Here is a 20,601-nt window from a genome sequence, read left to right on the forward strand (position 1 = left end):
AGATTATACATGTTTCAATGCCATTCTCCCAAATCATCCCACCCTCTCCCTCTCCAACAGAGTCCAAAAGACTGTTCTATACATCTGTGTCTCTTTTGCTGTCTCGCAAGAGACACATGTACCCCAGTGTTCATTGCAGCACTGTTTATAATAGCCAGGACATGGAAGCAACCTAGATGTCCATCAGCAGATGAATGGATAAGAAAGCTGTGGTACATATACACAATGGAGTATTACTCAGCCATTAAAAAGAATACATTTGAATCAGTTCTAATGAGGTGGATGAAACTGGAGCCTGTTATATGGAGTGAAGTAAGCCAGAAAGAAAAACACCAATACAATATACTAACGCATATATATGGAATTTATAAAGATGGTAACGATAACCCTGTATGTAAGATAGCAAAAGAGACACAGATATATAGAACAGTCTTTTGGACTCTGTGGGAGAGGGAAAGGGTGGGATGATTTGGGAGAATGGCATTGAAACATGTATAATATCATATAAGAAACGAATCACCAGTCCAGGTTCGATGCATGATACAGGATGTTTGGGACTAGAACACTGGGATGACCCAGAGGGGTGGTATGGGGAAGGACGTGGGAGGGGGGTTCAGGATGGGGAACACGTGTACACCCGTGGTGGATTCATGTTGATGTATGGCAAAACCAATACAATATCGTAAAGTAATTAGCCTCCAATTAAAATAAATAAATTTTTTAAAAATAAAATAAACAGCACCAGTCTTGCCCATTGATACAATTCAAATTTTACTTTTTCAGTTCTTGGTCTACAAGATGATCATGGAAAACACTGCAAATCAACAGGTTCTGACAGTAACAAAGAACAACATGAGGCTGAGATTTGAAAAGAGAAAATAAGCCAAGGGCAGACAAATCATACAATTTTTTTTTTAACTTAAACTTATTTAATCGGAGGCTAATTACTTTACAATATTAAGTTAAATGCTATCCCTGAAAATAAGCAGAACAGTTTCAAAAGTCACAAGTAGAGGGGAGGCCTTGTTACTTATTTTTTAAAATGTTCATTAGGCTCCAGTGATTGTTTGCTACTATTCTTTTCTACAGTCATGCTGAGTAAAGCTATAGCTAAAGGGAAGTTAAACTGTGTTCATGAAGCGTTAAGGTTTACCTCTTTTTATCTGCAGTCTCTCAGAGAAAGCAAAGTAACTACAAATAGCGCTACACCAGAAACGAGTTTCTTGACCAACAATGTCGCTTCAGCACGCGATGAACTGGTTCACTCTAAAGTGGTCACGGCTGTTGAAGACAAGAGGTTTTGTATTTTTATATGGCACATCTTTTTGGTCCCTGTGAAAACAAGTTTTCTTGAATGTGAACTATCCTCTGACACTTGTGGAGTTACTATCACTCTTCCTATATCCATTAGATCGATATATGGCTCATGGCTGCACAAGTTTAAAATTTCATTACAGGGCAATAAGCAACATGTGGCTTGCCTCTGTGAGCGGCTGGGTCAATCTGCAAGAAAGAGTATTTTAGAGTATCATCAAGTTCCAAGATTGCAGCTTGGTTACCACAACAATAACAATATTTTGGAGCACTGAAAATCGTTACTGCATTTCAGGCAAAACACCAGTTATATCCCTCCATCACCAGCCAATGAGCTCTACACACCAACAGGAGGCCATTGGCATGATTAAATGTCTCAGAAACATCCTGCCCAAAGGTGTAGTCAGCTCCTTGAGGAGATATACCCCAATCTCCATGGTCCCTCTGGATCTGACCACAGCAAGTGATACGTTGGACCCTCGCGGGGAACTTCTCGTAAGTGATCAAGAGCTCTGATGTGATCCAGTGTATCTATGGATGGTGAGAGGCCACCATGTAGACAGAATATCTGCCCAGCCACTGAGGCAGTGAGAGGAAGATGGTCAAAAAGATCTGTAAAATATTTCCAGACATGCGTTTGCATATTTCCTGAAATATTCATCACAGAAACCACATACTTATGTAATCTGTCTCCTTCTCTCATGGTTTCCTTGAAGAATGGTGATATGTTCACTGATAAGGAATCACAAGAGCTACAAGCAGAGTAACTGTTTCCACTGAATAATACCCTCTGTCAGCATAATCGCCCATAAACAAGTAATTTGTATCAGGAGATTTACCACCAATTCTAAACAGTTCCATGAGATCATGAAATTGCCCATTCACATCTCCGCAGATGGTTACTGGACATCAAACTTCTTGTACATTGGATTTTTTTTGTCAGCATTTCTTTAGCCTTCTTGCAGAGGCTCTTGACCTGGGATGCGGACAGCTGCTCCATCCACTTGTCCAGCTCCTTGGTGAATACCTTCTCGTCCATGATGTCAGCTGCCTGAACCGGCTACCGCTCCTTGCTCCTCCCGCTGGTAGCTGGTTCCCGATGAACTTGTGCCTGAACTGGTGGTTGCTCGGCACTAGCGCTGGCCCTCTGGCTCATCCCTCTGTGCTCAGCCACTGGCCGCTGCCCCCCTCCACTCACTCTAGGCCTGACACTCTGCTCTCTGTAATCTCCCCCTTCCTTTCTATGCCACTTATTTGTTTAAAAGGTGGGAGGAGGTGGAGTTGTCTTATAGAATTTTACAAGTATTGGGTTTAAAGCAGGGGACTGCAACACCACTACCAAGGGCCAGTAGGGTCTTTGACCTATTGAGACCCCGGCTGCACGGCAGGAGTGAGACTTCATCTGTATTTACAGCTGCTCCCCATCACTCTCCCGTCCCCCAGATGGGACACTCTTGTTCCAGGAAAACAAGCTCAGGGCTCCCACTGACTCTTCATTAAGATGAGTTGTATAATTATTTCATTATGTATCACAATGTAATAATAGAAATAAAGTACACAACAAATGCAATACCCTTGAATCATCCAGAAACCACTCCCCTCCACCACCACCTGTAGAAAAATTGTCTTCCAGAAAACCAGTCTCTAGTGTCGAAAAAGCTGGGGACCGCTAGTTTAGAGGATGGCTTCTCTGTCCCTTTATCTATGTAATTCCCTGAAAACTGGGAGTTAGATCTAGACTTGAGTTCAACAAGTTTCATTGGAATATTTTATACATATTTCCATATATTTCTTATGCCACCACTTCAAGAGGCTCATAATTTCCCCCACTCCTATGACAGATGCTGAGATGCAGCAGGTCCTGATGCTGCCAACCTCATGCATTCATTGTAAAACACTTCAGCCTTTCATCTTATGGTTTTAGCATCCATTGATGACCTTTGCCTAGATCCATTGATTCATCAGGATATTGCAAAACAGAGGATTTATGTTTCTACCACTCCTTCTGAATTTAATTCCTAAAATTCTTCAATTAAAGATCATTCTTTTAACTGTTTGTAGTTACATGAAATATGCTTCATATAAACAAAAATAGCATAAATGTTGATGATTACTTCCCTTTCTCAGTGCCCATGTTGGTGAGTTGGTGCCCTAGCAAAGTGTCACTGTGACAAATTAGATGTTATCTATTAGCATTTGGATCTCCTAGCTTTTTATATATTTAATTTATTTCAGCTGGTTTGATCTGATGTTAAAATTGTCCCAGTTTTAGCCTCTTTATATGGATTACTAAACTTTTTGTCCAGCCCTCGCTGGTCTTTGAAGGCTCAACTTTCTGGCCCTTCAAGATTTCCAGGCTTATCTTGTACAATTCTTGACCCAGTCCTGAAATTAGCCATCTCCTCAAGAATCCGTAGATCCTCTGGTGGAAAATGGTACTTAGAGGTCACAAGTTAGACCTCAGGATAATCACTATAAGCAAGCTGCCATCGCTAGTAGGTTTTTTAACCATCAGAGTGATGAAGTACACAATTCTTAAAAAAGAAAATAATTAAATGTTACAAACTTAAGCTTTCAAGTTTTAAGACTGCAAGGTTTTACTTAAGCTTTTTTGTTTTATACTTGAACCTCTTTCCTCTATCCACTGATTGTCTTACTTTAGAATAATATTAGCTTTAATTACTTGCTTGCTTTAACCTATAACACACATGCGATACTTTCACAATAGCAGAAGCAATATCACCAACAATAAGGTGTTGGATACAGTTTCAAATTTCTTTGCTTTTTTGTTTTTGGTTTTATTTTGGCTGTGGGGGCATGTTTTTGTTTCTCTTTGTCCTTAGAAAACATTCCACTCTGAATGCTGCTGCTGCTAAGTTGCTTCAGTTGTATCTGACTCTGTGCGACCCCATAGACAGCAGCCCACCAGGCTCCCCCGTCCCTGGGATTCTCCAGGCAAGAACATTGGAGTGGGTTGCCATTTCCTTCTCCAATGCATGAAAGTGAAAAGTGAAAGTGAAGTCGCTCAGTCATGTCCAACTCTTAGTGACCCCATGGACTGCAGCCTACCAGGCTCCTCCATCCATGGGATTTTCCAGGCAAGAGTACTGGAGTGGGGTGCCTACAAAGTCAAAATTCTACATTTTAAAGCCACTTACTTAGGTAATGTTTTGTTCTGGGCAGTTATGTCATCAACTTGATACAATTAGGCTCCTTAGTCTTAGTATGTTCTCAGCTTCTACAGATGTGTTTATCTATTTTTTGATCCTGTAACATATATATTGTTGCAAATTCAAACTATAAAATAATAAAAATCACTTCCTTCTCTGCCCCTTATCCATAAATTATATTTTTAGTACTTTTTGACTTATTCTTGCCCTCTTTATTATTGAAAATAGACATACGTGTATGTAAAAGTAACAAATTATAAGCACTTTTTCAGTCTGCTTTTTTTAAAAAACTGAACAAGGTACCCTGAAGAAATCACCCATCCCACTCCTCCCTCCACCCGCATCCTCCCCAGGTGTTGGGACGCCCTGTGCCTTATTCCACAGTCCCCCACAAGTGGTCACTTCAGGTATGTTTGTGATCTTTTGCATTTACAAATGGTTCAGGATGAGGAACACCTGTAAACCCATGGCTGATTCATATCAATGTATGGCAAAAACCACTACAATATTGTAAAGTAATTAGCCTCCAACTAAAATAAATAAATAAGTAAAAACAGTTGTTGTAGTGAACAGCTTGTGCACATGGTGATTTCTACTTTTGCCAGTGTATCTTTGGAACAGATCCCTAGAAGTAGAATTGTTGAGTGAAGGGCATATGTGTGTGGCATTTGTTAGATGCTGTCAAATCCACTCTGTGGAGATTGAACAACCAATAATGAATGTAAACAATGTACAAAAATATGGGTTAAGACATAGCACCCTATCTATACACACCTGGTAACCGGGGAGCCTCTCGATGTTCTACCCAAGGGTCAGAGTCAGACCTCGATAGACCTCACGCAGGAACACCCAGGCTCTGGGAGTCCTGGGAGGAGCCATGAGGCACCATTGTCTTTACTTTGGCTGAAACAACAGTTTAACAGGCAGCCCTGTTCATCACAGGCTGAGCAGGAGCTCTGCATGATTTGTTTGTTTGTTTGGTCCTCTTTGATGGATAAAAACACTTCAAAATTATCTCTTTCTATGTTTGGTTTAGCAGTTAAAATGTTTCAAGGCATGAATTTTATTAGGGAATTAAATCAGAATTCTATCCATTTGTCCTTAGCAAATGGATATTATTAAATTCACTGGTTTATATGACACTGCTGATCTTTCTTCACAAATGGAAGGAAAATTGACATAGTTAATATGTATTCAGTCTCTTACTCAGTCAACCAACTTGAATTGGATCCCCCCTCTGTCCCCTCTGTACTCATACCTCTAGGCGAGAAATAAAAATCTGCACAGTCTGAAGGCCGAATCCCTCCAGCCTTTGAATCCCTTCAAACGAACAATGTATGCACATTTGTTGGAGAATCGGTTCACACTATATTTTCTGGACAAAAAAAAGTTTAGTTGCTAACATTCAAAAATCAGGAGATTACACATAGATTTACAGACCTCTGACTTCTCTTGGAAACTCGGCCAACCAGCCTGCTTTCCTCTGTGGCAGTCCCTGGTTGGAGCAGAGGCAAGGCTTCCCCCAGTGGTAGGACCTGTGCTGCCCAGTGTCCAGAATATCTACCCAGCCCTTCCATTCATTTCTCTTGCCTCCTGGGCCACAAATCTGTGAGAACTGACCTAGACTGCTAGCCTCTGAAGATACGGACCACCTGTGTGTTACTGGACTTTGACTTTCCAGCATCCTACCCAGACTCCAGCACACAGGGCTCTCCTTATATGTTTGGTGGGTGATATGAAGTATCTTGTGGATGCCTGTATCACCTTTCTTCCGATACTAAAACCATGTGATTGCAATACTGCTCCAGCCGAGATCTTTGATACAGACTGGCAGCAAAGGTGCCCCTGATCTGTGCCAATGTCCCACTACCCAAAGCCACTCATATGTCACTGGGCTGCTCCTAAAGTCTTCACTTTTCTGTTTGATCTCTTTTCCTCTTAGCAATCTCCTCCCCAACTGAGCACAGCCATGCACATCTCATGTCATTTCTAGGACAACCACATGAGATCGCGAATGTATAGCATGGCACCCAGCATTTCTGTTTATCACATTCTTAGCAGCGTTTTGTCTCCAAGTTGGCAAGAGTCTCCCCATTATTAGTTTAGCTTAATTTTTCAGCCAAGCCTCAAGGAAGAGATTACAGTAGAAATTTCTGTAATCTGAGAATTTTCCAAATCCTATGTGCAGAGACTTACAGAGGTAAACATTTTATGGGAATTCCTGTGGTGAAGTGGTAAATAATCTGCCTGCAATGTAGGAGATCCAAGTTTGATCCCTGGGTCGGGAATATCCCCTGGAGGATGAAATGGCAACCCACTCCAGCATTCTTGGCTGGAAAATTCTGTGGACACAGGAGCCTGAAGAGTCCATGGGGTTGCAAAGAGTCGAAATGACTGAGCACGCACACATGACCTTATCAGAGCCATTAGTGGCCTAAAGGGGCAAATCAGAGCATATATAATTAGGAGCTTGTGTTCACCACTGCAAGCTCAGAACTTAATCTTCCCTGGGTCCTTGGAGCATGAAGGACCTTGTGAAGGTCCTTCACTTCATGAAGCATGAAGTGGCTTGTGCTGCTTGGGCTGGTGGCCCTCATGGAGTGCCTAGTCAAGTAAGTATGGGGACAGTTAGTGGCATCATCTCTCTTTCTGGGATTTCTCTTGTTGTCCTCTTATCCTTATACCCATCAGGGTTAGAAGAGAAAGCAATTCTCTAGCAGTCCAAAGATCAACTCTTACCTATTGATGAGAACCTTGTCATGGGCACTGAGGAGCAAAAGCATCTTGAGGTAGGCCTGCAGGGTTGCACAGCTCTGGGGGTGCCAGTCACATTAGGACCCATGCAAGAACAGCACTCCCTGCAATTGTTCACTGCACAGCCTGTGCAACTCTAGGTGTGGTGCTGTGGAAACCCATTTCTCCTGAATTTGCCTCGGGGGCTTGTCTCTGCTCTCCCTCCTATTTTGGGTGTATGTATTTATGTCTTCATCTGCGTAGGCGCCAAATGGTCATCTGGTTTACCCAAGATTACACAACAGAACCTGTATGCAGACCTAGGTTTTTGACATGTCTTTGCATGGCACCCTGATAAAAGATGACACTCATAAGAATGCTTGGAAAATACACAGTGCCATTACAATGCCAGGTATGACAGTCATACTATAATACAGACAGCTGATTGCTAACCCTTCTTTGTTTCCTTTTCCCCGTGCTCAATAAAAGAATCCCTATAAAGAAGAAGCAGGCCCTGCAAGAAATCTTCAGGGTAAAAATCCTGACAAAAAATTTCCTGCAGGCAAAAGCTTACAGTCTGTCCGACAATTCTGGTCTTTACCAGAGTTTCTCATCTCATCCCCTGAGGAACATCTTGAACATGAGTGTTGGGAGGATGGTGCTCCACAGCGCCCCCTGGTGCTCTGGCCTAGCACTGGGGCTCATCTGGAGGTGCCAGGTGGGATGTTGGGGCTGGGGCTCCTGCAGGAGGCAGAAACAGTGGGGAACAGGACCCCATTCCAAGAGGAAAAGGCATTCTCATCCTCAACTCTTGGTCTGTGGTGACTGGACCCAGCAATGACCAGGTGGCAGGTAAACATCCATTTCTGTGCCAAAGACATTAGATTGAGGGAGATTGTTCTTTCTGAACGAAGTGAGCTACTGAGTTAAGATGAAGAGTGAACCATGACTAATCAAAAGATAGCCAACTGCAAACTAGTGTGAATCCTCAGGCAGAGAAAGGTCACCCTCTGCAAATCCAGGAATGATACCAGAAAAAAGTTACTGAGTCCCAAAGACATGTGAGGCCATAAAAGTCCAAGACTATAGTTATTGTTTCTGTTATTGTTTTTTTTTTAAGAGTCTTATCTCTTCTTTGAGAATGCACAGGCCAGGCTGAGAGAGAGACAAAGATTGAATACGTGTCAAGTGAAAGGGCAACCTGCGCATTGCTGACAGAAGTTTAGAGGGAGTGGCCTGGGGTGACTTAGGAGGCCCACAGTCTGGGGCTTGAAGAAGAAATTGGAGAGCTTCTCAAATGAAGTGACTAGTCTGAGCAGAGGCTGTGAGGAGGAACGGTTGGAAAATGATTTCTGGAGACCTGGGTTGCCCAGAGGGAAGCAGTACTCTGGGAATCAAGGGTGATCAAGAAGACTGGCCTGCACTAACCTCCCCTCCCCGGCCCCTGTAGATGGCCTACATCAGCAACATCACCACTGGAACACCCCCTCAACAGTTCCAGGTCATCTTTGACACCAACTCATCTGACTTGTGGGTGCTCTCTGTCTACTGCCCAAGTTCCAGCTGCTGTGAGTACCTGCTCCCCCGACCCATCTTGTCCTCCCCTTCCCACCCCCTTTTCTATCCTTGGAACCTGACAGATACGTATCTCTTGTGTTGGCAGCTACGAATAGCAAATTCAACCCTAGTCAATCCAGCACCTTCCAGGACATGAGGAGGACAATCAACCTCAGCTTTGGCTCTGGGAGAATGAGTGGATATCTTGGCTCTGACATTGTTTGGGTAATGTGGGAACCAGGGGCTCAGTAAGGGCTGGCCCTGGGAGCAACTGCTACCTGCAAAACAGATACAGGACTAGCTGGCAGAGACTGTCCATCCCTAAATCCCCTAGTGGCCACCTGCCCAGCAGGGCCTTGTCCCTGAGGAGGCAGCTCCCCTGCTGACACACAAACTCCCAGAACAACTAACCCAGAGAGTGGCTTGACATGTGGATTTGTAGCTCCTTTACCCATGAGCAGCCCAGAGCTCATTTTGCTGGAGCAGAAGGAGGGGACAATAAAGCACCCACTTTTATATTCTCAGACTCTACAGGGTACAGTTATGGTAATAACTTGTTTGATCCTGAAACAACCCCAGGAAGGAGGTATTATTATTAGCTCCATGATAAGGATAAGGGACATGAGGTGCAGCGAGTCAGGGCCTTGCCCAGGTCACACATTTTTCAAGGAGCTTGGCTGTCCTTCAGGACTCAAGTAGGTGTGGGTTTGGGAGAGAGCATAAAACTGATCTGGGTCCCCTGGACAGCACAGGGCTTCAGGTATCCAGGCAAGTAAAGCAGGGCTCACAGATGTGGAAGGGGCCTGATAAATGGGATCTCACTCCAGGGGACCTTTGAGACTAATAAAAACTATGGCTTGCCTCCCCATAAGTGCCTAGTATACTCTACCTGTGTCTCTCTGTCTCTCTTCCTCTCATACATACACTCACACACAGGTATACACATCAGCAAAAGCCTCTTTCCCATGCCAAATTTTCATAAGAACCCTGCCAGTGACATTGTATAATAGGATTTCGTCTTCCTGGAGAGATACAGAATCCACGATGCATTGCAAGGAATTCAGTCCATTTCTGTTATCACATCATAGTGATGCCAAAGAGAAGACTAGCCTGCTCTCTATTCATTGCATGCTCAGGCAGGAACCATTTGTTCCTGTTCCAAGTTTTGGTTGCCCCACCTGTACAGAAGGCTGAGGTCAATTTGACTCACTCAGATGGTGTTTTCAGGAGAAGCAGATGTTGTTAAAATATACAGCATCACACAAATGGAACCTGAATTCCTGTGCCAGCTTTGTCTAACCATCTTACGTCCAGCCAGGGTACAGCCAGGCTTGTTTTTCTCTGACATGCTAATGATCTGTGCTCCAGCCCAATCCCACTTCCCAGACCTTTATGTGGGAACTCTCTCTTCCCACGGATCGGGGAACTTTTTGTCCCGTGGCAAGCATTTGGCCTGAGCACGAATCTGTCCAGGGAGGCCATGGAATATGGGCCTTATGATGGCATCCTGGGCTTGGCCTACCCCAGCTTTCCCACCGATGGGACCAGCCCTGTCTTCGACAACCTGAATAACCAAAGAGTCATTTCTCAGCCTGTCTTTGCCTTCTACTTGAGCAGGTAAGTCTGAGCTGGACAAGTCTTCTCTCTAAATTAGCTGTGCTTACAGTTGCATGAAAAATTATAGACCACCAGATCCAGAATATTTCTGAGAGATAGTCTAGCCTAGGAGAACTATGGCCCCAGGATCACATCTGGCCTCACCACTGGGTTTTGTCAATAAAGTTTCACTGAAACACAACCGTGCTGTTGGGCTCAAGGACAGTAATTTTGCCCAGGATGGGGGGTGGGGCGTGGGTACAGATAAGAGAGAGAGCAATAGAAGGTGTCAGGATATTGGATATTGGAGGAAAAGGCAACAGGATTTGTTGATAAATTTGATATGGAAGGAAGGAGTGGTATGGAGAGAATGTTTCCTTCCTCAGTAACATCTCACCAGGAGCCCAGGACCAGCTACAGAGTTTGCAAGAGCCAGTCCAAAATGAAAATGTGGAACACCTTATTCAAAACATATTAGGAATTTTAAGACAGGGATATTAGAGTTGGAGGTCTGCTCAGCTGTAAGCCCCATGGACAGCACTGGTCACAGGCAAGTGAAGTTAAATTGAAACCATGCCCTTAGCTCCCTCGGGCCTTGGCTTTCCAGAATAATTATAGATTAAACAAAGAGAAAGCCAGACCACACCAGCATGGAGACCTCTGAGGGTATCTCTAAGCACTCGGGTGGCTGGAGAGGACCTGGCCTTCCGCATAAGATTGGGTGGTTGAACCAGGTTAGGCTGCCCAACTTTGAACTTCTTTGGCACTCAGTATATGGGGACCAACCTTGGTCAGGTACTCAGTCCATCTAAGCCTCAATTTCTGCATATGTAAAATAAAAACTACTGTAGTAGCGCCTCTGATGGGTGAAGAAGCACAGCCTGCAGACAGTGCCTGGTGTTACTCTCTTCCAACAAGCCCCTCATCCTTCTCTATTTGGCCAGCTGGATATCACCAGCATGGTGATGTTTGGTGGAGTCGACAATTCCTACTTCCACAGAGATCTCAAGTGGATACCAGTGATTCAACCACGCTACTGGCAGATAATGATGAATCGGTGAGCCTCTCCCTCTAAGGGTCACCCCAATGACATTTCCACACATGCACACAGACAGACACACACAGACACTGGCTCCACCCACAAACATACATAAAAACACATATGAGACACATATAAACACACTCATAGGCACAGATACAGACACGCACAGCACACAGATATGCACAAACACAGACACACAAATATAGACACACACATCACCCATGGGTTCATAATTGCCTCAGGCCTCCTGTCCAAGCCTCTGACCAGGGTCCTGAAAGGATCCAGAGAGGTCTGTGCAGCTGGGGGAGGGCTGCATTCCTGTGCTGTGAGGTGGGGAGCATGGTTAGAAGACCCTACAGTGTGGTGAAAAGAGGATCAGGGGGAATTTCACAAGTCTGGACAGGGTTGTGTTAAGATGACCTACTGACCAGGGCCACCCAGGACCTAGAGTGTTCTCAGTACACAGAATTGCCAGTTGAAAAACTGAGAAAGTCCTGAAAGTCTGGGAAAACTGATCTACTCAGGGAGAAGCCATCCAGCAGTGGAGAGAGGTTGGCTGCAGTCTTGAGACCTAAAACAATACATAAAAAAGAGACAACCCACCTAAACAATGCTACCAACCACCCAAACTGAGCACACAGTAGGGCAGCAGCTGTGACTGAGTCAGGAAGCTGGGATCCAGGAGTGGTCTGAGAACAAGGGGCAATAATAGATGAGATTCTGCATGATACCCTCAGGCCAAAGCTTTCCTGTCCTTTGGAGGCCCCTGGGTCTGCTCACACTCCCCTGGCAGGGGCCTCAGTGTCTGAGCCGGGTGAGGGGGTGGTGCTGGGAGACAAGCACTCCCAGGGCAGCCTGCGTCTCCCCCGCCACCACTCAGAACACCTACTGCCCCGAGGAACCTCCATCTTCACTGTATGGGCCGACCCATCATTGGTGAGACACCAGATACAGGTCTCTGGATGTTCTTCATTCAACAAACATACCTCATGCATCCATTGTGTGCTGGGCACTTGAGGAAGGCTCTAAGGATACAACTCGCCTTCACCTCTAGTGACGGAGACGTAGATGAAATGACTCACACGGTAGTCCAGTAGTGAATTACCACTTTGGTACATACTAGACATGAGGAAAAGGCCCTGGCACCCGACTCCAGTGCTCTTGCCTGGAAACTCCCATGGACGGAGGACCCTGGTAGGCTCGCTAAGAGTCGGACACGACTGAGAGACTTCACTTTCACTTTTCACTTTCATGCATTGGAGAAGGAAATGGCAACCCACTCCGGTGTTCTTGCCTGGAGAATCCCAGAGACGGTGGAGCCTGGTGGGCTGCCGTCTATGGGGTCACACAGAGTCGGACATGACTGAAGCGACTTAGCAGCAGCAGCAGACATGAGGAAAGGCCTACAGAGAGTGAGCAAGACAGGTGCTCGATCTAGTCTGGGGTGAAGACTTTCCTGAAAAAGTGACAGTTAGGCTGGGACCTGGAAGATAAGGAGAAATTAACTATAGAAAGGGGATGAGGGTCTTCTAGAAAGGGCACCAGCACAGGTCCTGAGACATGAAACAGCCAGTTTATTCAAGAAAGGAAGTCCAAAAGGTGATGTGACCAGAATAAAGGTAAACAGAGTCAGGGCAAGAACTGAATGTCTCTTCAGGAGACAGTCAGGCAGGGGGCAGTTGTTGAAGAGATTTCGGAGTGACCCTGGTGCCTGCTTTGTCCTTCTGTCTCTCAGTGTCTCCATGAATGGAAAGATTATTGCTTGTTACCACGGTTGTCAGGCCATTGTGGATACTTGGAGCTCATTGCTGATTGGCCCAACTGATCTGGTCAGCAGCATTCAGGGGCACATCAACCCCAGTCCCATCAGGGATAGCGAGGTGAAGGGTCATGCCACAGGGTCGTTCTTGGGCTCCCCAAACACCAAGGATCACCTGGGCCAACCACTCTCCCTCTTTTTCTTATAGCAAATGATGTCATGTAATGATGCCACGAACCTGCCTCCTGTTATCTTCACCATCCATTGCACTGACTTCCCAGTGTCCCCTAAATACTACATCCATAAGGTGAGGGTTCATCCCTGGGGCTGGTTCCCAAATCTGGCAATTGCTGGAAACCTTGGGCTGCTGCTGGGAGGAGGGCGCCCCCTGCAGGTCAAGCCACACCATTGAAGACGCTGCTGAGCTCTGTGGCTGGGCCAGTGCCTCCCACAAATTCAACCACTTGAGAGTAAAGGGCAGTCTGGTAGATCCATCATCCTGAAATAAATAGAGAGACACAAGCCCGTTCCAGCAGTGTCGAGGCAAAGGGGGAGGGGAACTCTAAGGTCCTCAGACCTCAAAGAGCTTCAGTTCAACTGAAGCCCTCAGATGGATGAACACAGAAAGTCAGCTCTAGCAACCCTTGAAATAGACAGGGGACAATGGGGAGTGACTGGGGATGGTCCCTGTGTGCTGGCCCACCCTAGTGATTGACAGTCTCCCTTCCCTTCTCAAAAGAGGCTGATGGGCTCAAAAAAGGCATTGAGGAAGAGAGGGAATTTCAGTAATTCTAAATCCCCAGCCTCATGGAGGAGTGAAGAAGCCTGCTTGGGTTGAGGGATATCTACACCGAATTCCATGCAATCCATTGCATGGAATGGTTGGTGCAAAAGGGATCTGGAGGCAGATTAGGGATGATGAGGGCTACAGACCAGGGTTGCACCAGGGGAAATCACTCAACCCAGTCTGGAGTGGCCAAAGAGGATGAGTATGGGTCCAAGGAGGCTTCCCAGTCAGCCTAAGTACAATATAAAGGGCAGATTGTGGGCACTGCTATTTAAAGTGGATAACCAACAATTACCTACTGTGTTGAACATGGAACTGTGCTTGATGTTATGTAATAGCCTGGATGGGAGGGGAGCCTGGGGGAGAATGGATTCATGTAGATGTATGGCTGAGTCCCTTTGCTGTCCACCTGAAAGTGTCACAATACTGTTAACTGGCTACACTGTGATACAAAATCAAAATCTTTTAGAAAAAGAACGGGTTGTGGGGAAGGATGAGAAGAATAGGCATTTTCTACAGAGCATAGAGCAAGCAGGAGTTGGAAGGAAAGAAACAGAAGAGTGTGAGGGGAATTATGGGACATTCTTGTTCTTTTTTTAAAAAGTATTTTGAAGTATAGCTGCTTTACAACGTTGTGTTAATTTCTGCAGAACATCAAAGGCACTCAGTTTTATGTATGTACAAACATATACATATTCCTTTTCATGTTCTTTTCCATTACAGTGTATCACGGGATACTGAATACAGTCCCTGTGCTATACAGTAGGGCTTTGTTGCTTAACCATCCTCTCTATATTTGTTTGAATCTGATAATGCCAAACTCCCAATCCTCTCCTCCTCTCCTCCTCATGACAACCACATATTTTGGCCCTTCTTGTTCCTGTACCCCCACTTCTGCAGCTACTGTGAGAGCCACTTGATTCTTCCCACAGGAGGGAAAAAATGGAAAAGCTGTCTGCTCTGGATATTGAGGGGGATGGCAGGTAAGGGCTTAGGCTGACCGGTATGTATTTCTGTCTCCCCCAGATTTCAAAGAGCCTCTGCTTTAGCAGTTTTCAAGGGGGCACAGAGAACATGGTCCCCTTGGAGACCTGGATCCTGGGTGACGTCTTCCTGAGAGCATATTTCTCAGTTTTCGATCAGAGTAAAAACAGGATTGGCCTGGCTCCCGCAGCATAAATCTGCACTGCTATAGGAATCACTCAGGCCCACTCCAAACACACACACCCAGGTAGGGCCATCCCACCCAGGGATGCTGAGGAACTGTGTCTGATGATCTGCAAGGCCCTATTCTCGGTAAAGAATAAACAGCTTCACTCTTAATGGTGCTAAAACAGATGGGTATCTCTGTTTGGGTCCGGGAGGGTATAATGATTAGGAAGGAGCAGGAACCAAGTCTGAACCACAAGTGAGAGGAGACCAAGTCCAACTGGTTTCAAGGAAAGGGGGGCTTATTGGAAGGACACTGGGGATCCAGTGACAGGAAGATGTTCTAGACCATGGAAGTGTTTATGACTGCACCACCAACTCCACCATTCCCCATCCAGAGGGACAGGGCTGTTGTGCCTGCATGCTCAGTCACATCTGACTCTATATGACCCCATGAGCTGTAGCCCCCCTAGGCTCCTCTGTCCATGGGATTCTCCAGGCAAGAATACTGGAGGGGCCATTTCCTTCTCCAGGGGATCTTCCCAACCCAGGAATCAAATCCATATCTCCTGCATTTCGGGTGAATTCTTTAACTCTTGAGACATCGGGGAAGCCTGCTTTCAGAGGGATTGTAAGGGGTAATAAAAATAGCTTCTATCCATCCTCCGCATCTCAGAGGAACATTGGCAGTGAATTTCTGCCCTAGGGGGATCTCTGTGAGGCCCTTCAAGTTGAGGTAATTCCTGTTTTCCTTCCACCCCAATCACCAGCTCTCTGCCACCCACACCAATTGTGTCCTTTCCAGTCCCATTTGCCAAGTTTTGGGCCGTGTGGATCCCTGAGCCATCCCTCTCCTCCAGGGCAAAGCACACCCCTTCCTTTGGCCCCCAGTGCTGCTGGGGGGAAGCCATTCATGTCAAAGGAGAACTCAGGATGCACAGAGCGTTCAGCCTGTCTGAGCTTCCTTCAGAGGCAGAGCTACAAACCATTTGGTTTGAGCTGCCATGGTTTGACACTTGCAAGTGAAAGCATGACTTTGTCCCACCTAGAGATCTGAGATAGAGAGCCTGGCTGGGGATGAGGGGTCAGAGGCAGGGGGAGACCCAGATAAGAGAAAAATAAATAAGTAAACAAATGAGTGAACTAGTAGATGCTCCCACCAGACCACACTGCTGTATTCATGTTGGGAGACATAGATGGTCTCAGCATGGGTACTGCCATGAAATCAACTGGGATTTGTAGACTTCAGTGAGAGAATAGGCAGGAGAAAATAGCAAAAAATAAGTCTTGAACACTTCTTTTTTTTAATTATTTATTTATTTTTACTTTACAATATTGTATTGGTTTTGCCATACTTCAACATGAATTGGCCACGGGTGTACACGTGTTCCCAATCCTGAACCCCCTCCCACCTCCCTCCCCATACCATCAAGTATAATTTATTAAATCTTTTTGGAGATGTTTTGTCCTAAACATACATATGACCTTTGTCACAACAATTTTGATTCTAACATTTATTTTAAAGCAATGAACAGAAGCACCAGCAAATATAAATAAGCAAGAATGAAGTCCTCAGAATCTCCTACAAAAGAGAATATCTAGGATTTCCCAAAATTCATTCAGCATAAAAGAGTCCACAGCATAAATAGGCCATCACACAACGAACTACCTGATAATTGTATTTAATGTTATGGGAAATCCTTCCAATAGGACACTGAGAGAAAAGAACAGAATACAAAACAGCATGATTCCAGGTTTGCAGAGCACGTGGAAGACAGTGCAGCAACCTCACCAGGCATGTGCATCCTGGAGCTTTCCTCAGTTCAGTTCAGTCGCTCAGCTGTGTTCGACTCTTTCTGACCCCATGGACTGCAGCACGCCAGGCTCCCCTGTCCATCACCAACTCCCTGAGCTTACTCAAACTCATGGCCATCGAGTCGGTGATGCCATAAAACCATCTCATCCTCTGTCTCCCCTTCTCCTCCTGCTTTCAATCTTTCCCAGCATCAGGGTCTTTTCCAATGAGTCAGTTCTTCACATCAGGTGGCCAAAGGATTGGCGCTTCAGCTTCAACATCAGTCCTTCCAATGCATATTCAGGACTGATTCCCTTTAGAATTGACTGGTTGGATCTCCTTGCAGTCCAAGGAACTCTCAAGAGTCTTCTCCAACACCGCAGTTGAAAAACATCAATTCTTTGGCCCTCAGCTTTCTTTATGGTCCAACTCTCACATCCATACATGACTACTGGAAAAACCACAGCTTTGACTAGATGGCCCTTTGTCAGTAAAGTAATGTCTCTGTTTTTTAATATCGTGTCTAGGTTGGTCATAGTTTTTCTTCCAAGGAGCAAGCATCCTTTAACTTCATGGCTTCAGTCACCATCTGCAGTGATTTTGGAGCCCCTAAAATAAAATCTCTCACCTTTTCTACTGTTTCTCCATCTATTTGCCATGAAGTGCTGGGACCAGATTCCATGATCTTAGTTTTTTGAATGTTGAGCTTTAAGCCAACTTTTTCACTCTCCTCTTTCACTTTCATCAAGAGCCTCTTCAGTTCCTCTTCGCTTTTTGCCATAAGGGTGGTATCATCTGCATATCTGAGGTTATTGATATTTCTCCCAGCAATCGTGATTCCAGCTCGTGCTTCATCCAGCCCAGCATTTCTCATGATGCACTCTGCATCTGTTAAATAAACAGTGTGACAACACACAGCCTGCCGTACGCCTTTTCAACTGAACCCCCTCCCTGTCTATCCCTACTCCCACCTCTGTCCAAGAACTAAAAGCCTGCACAGCCTTAAGCCTGAATCCAGCACACAGTTGTTGGAGATTTGGCTCTCATTATGCTGTTTGGAATTTTTTTATTAAAATCAGAAGATTGTACATAAATATTCAGACTTCTGACTTCTCTCTAAACTGGGCCAATCAGCCTGCTTTCCAGCATGGCAACCACTAGTTGGAGCTGAGGAGAGGCTGCCCCAGGGGTAGCGCCTGTGATGCTGGATGCCCAGGACGCACTTCTACCGTTTCTCTTGCCTCCTAGGCCATGAGTTTGTGAGAACTGCCTTAGACTGCTAGCTCCCTGAAGATAAGGACCACCTGTGTCTTACTCAACTTTGACTTTCCAGCATCCTACCCAGACCCCAGCACACAGGCTCTCCTTATATGTTTGTTGGATGATATAAAGTGTCTTGTTGATGCATGCATCACATTTCTTCCAATACTGAAACTGTAATTGTAATAATGCTCCAGCCTAGATCTTTGACACAGACTGGCATCGAAGGTGCCCCTGATCTTTGCCATCCATCCCACTACCCACTACTCACATGTCACTGGGCTGCCCCTAAAGTGTTCATTTTGCCATTTGAACTCTTTTCCTCTTAGCAATCTCCTTTCCAACTGAGGACAGCAATGCACTTATATGACATGTCAAGGAAGACCACAAAAGATCACGGATGTGTGGCATGGCCCATAGCATTTACACTTTTCACATTATTAGGAGTGTTTGTCTCCAAGTTTGCAAGAGTCTCATCACTTTTATTTTAGTTTAACTTTTCAGCCACGCCTCAAGGAAGAGATTAACAGTACAGACTCACTGTCAAAGGGACCACAACCATCCTGGATAACCTGAGGAATCATAGCCATTTCTCAGCCTGTTTCTGCTTTCTGCTTGAGCTCATGTCTGAACTGGACAAGCCCTTTCTATAAATTAGTTATAAGATGCTTTCAGTTGCATGAAAAATTGTAGACCACCAGATCCAGAATATTCCTGAGAAACAGTCTAGCCTAGGAGAACTGTGTCTCAAGGATCATATCTGGCCCCACTATTGGGTTTTTGTCAATAAAGTTTTATTGGAACACAACCATACTCATGAGTTCAAGGACAGCAGTTTGGTCCAGAGGAGTGGAAGTAAGAAGGATAGCAATGGAAGGTGCCAGAAAATGGGTTGGAGGAAAAGGCAGCAGGATTTGCTGATGGATTTAATATGGGAAGAAGGCAAAAATGTTTCCTTCATCACTAACATTTCACCGGGAGTCCAGGACCAGTGACAGAATTTGCAGAAGCCAGTGCAAAATGAACATATGAGACCTTTTGGTCAAACATATTAGGAATTTCAAAACAAGGATAGCAGAGATAGGGAGTCTGCTCAGCTGTGAGCCCCATGGACAGCACTGGTCACAAGCAAGTAAAGCCAGTCATGGGTGTGCCTAAACCCCCACGCTCGAAGCACCCTCTGGCTTTGGCTTTCCTGAAAAATGACAAGCTAGATGAGGAGGAAGCCTGACCCCTCAAGCATGGTGTCCTCTGAGAGTGTATCTCAGCAGTCAGGTCGCTGGAGAGGACCAGGCACTCTTCAGAAGGTTGGGTGGTCAGAGCCAGGCCAGGCCGCTCAGCTTTGAACCTCTTCTGTGGCACTCATTAGACAGTGACTGACCTCAGTCAGGTACTCAATCCCTCAGAGCCTCAATTTCTGCATCTTTAAAATGGGGACTGTAGTAGTGCCTCTGATTTGTGGAGAAGCACAGCCCTCAGACAGTGCCTGGCATTACTCTCCTCCAACCAGCCCCCTTCTTCCTTCTCTCTTCAGCCAGCCAGAGAACAGCAATGTGGTCATGTTTGGCGGGGTGGATCATGCCTACTACAAGGGAGATCTCAAGTGGGTACCTGTGACCCAAGCCTGCTACTGGCATATGCTCATGGGCCAGTAAGCCTCTCCCTCTGAGGGCCACCCCAAGTGATGTTCCCACACATGCATGTGTACACATGCAGACACATATAACTTCATGCACAGTCACAAACACATGCTCCACGCATAGAGACACATATAAACACACTTATAGGCACACAGATATAAACGCATATACACAGAGACACAAACATAGGTACGCATCACCCACAGGTTCATAATTGCTCCCTGGAACCTAACCAGATCTCTGACCAGGGTCCTGAAAGGGTCCAAAGAGTCCTGGGCACCTGGAGGAGGGCTGCATCCCTATGCTGTGAGGTGGGGGCCATGGACTGAGAAACCTATGTTGTGCTGAAAAGAGGATCAGGGGGAATTCATCAGCCTAAACAGGGTTGTGATAAGACCTACTGACCAGGGCTATCCAAGACCTTGGAGGTTCTCAGTACACAGAATTGCCAGTTGAAAAACTGAGAAAGTCCTAGACAATCCAGGAAAACTGGTCTCCTCAGGGAGAAGTTACCCAGCAGAGGAGAGAAGTTGGCTTCAGTCTTGAGACCTGAAAGCAATGTGTACAAAGAGACATCCCACCTAACCAATGCTACTTACCGCCCAAACCGAGCACACATTCTCTCCCATGACAGAGAGAATCAGGAAGCTAGGACCCAGGAAAGGCCTTGGAAGGAAGGGCAAAAATTGATGGGATTCTGTATGATATCCTCAGACAAAAGCTTTCTTGTCCTTTGGAGTCCCTTGGGCTAGCTCAAGCATCCCCTGGCCAGAGCTTCAGTGTCTGAGTCCAGTGAGGG

The 20,601-nt window shown here is 45.6% G+C and overlaps 1 protein-coding gene and 1 pseudogene across 1 annotated transcript; one reads left to right on the top strand and one right to left on the bottom strand.

Annotated features, from left to right (window-relative positions):
• Positions 1–1,440: 1,440 nt before the first annotated feature.
• Positions 1,441–2,353, bottom strand: LOC104982319 (annotated as a pseudogene).
• Positions 2,354–7,006: 4,653 nt separating this feature from the next.
• LOC104982328 (pregnancy-associated glycoprotein 2-like) lies at positions 7,007–15,137 on the top strand. The gene is made up of 9 exons (XM_010831679.1): positions 7,007–7,096; positions 8,668–8,785; positions 8,881–8,995; positions 10,188–10,391; positions 10,890–10,907; positions 11,329–11,427; positions 13,148–13,292; positions 13,380–13,478; positions 14,985–15,137. The coding sequence occupies exons 1-9, from the start codon at positions 7,007–7,009 to the stop codon at positions 15,135–15,137; spliced, it is 1,041 nt and encodes a 346-aa protein (XP_010829981.1).
• The last annotated feature ends 5,464 nt before the right edge of the window (positions 15,138–20,601 follow it).

Source organism: Bison bison, unplaced genomic scaffold (genome assembly GCF_000754665.1).
Source record: "Bison bison bison isolate TAMUID 2011002044 unplaced genomic scaffold, Bison_UMD1.0 scf7180017860064, whole genome shotgun sequence".
Lineage (NCBI taxonomy): Eukaryota > Metazoa > Chordata > Mammalia > Artiodactyla > Bovidae > Bison > Bison bison.

What these genes read in the sequence shown, in the direction of transcription:
- LOC104982328 (XM_010831679.1), top strand. Translation starts at nt 7,007, where the DNA reads ATGAAGGACCTTGTGAAGGTCCTTCACTTCATGAAGCATGAAGTGGCT. An exon ending in CTCATGGAGTGCCTAGTCAA is followed by an intron (nt 7,097 to 8,667) that starts GTAAGTATGGGG and finishes CGGCCCCTGTAG; the next exon opens with ATGGCCTACATCAGCAACAT. An exon ending in GTCCCATCAGGGATAGCGAG is followed by an intron (nt 13,293 to 13,379) that starts GTGAAGGGTCAT and finishes TTTTTCTTATAG; the next exon opens with CAAATGATGTCATGTAATGA.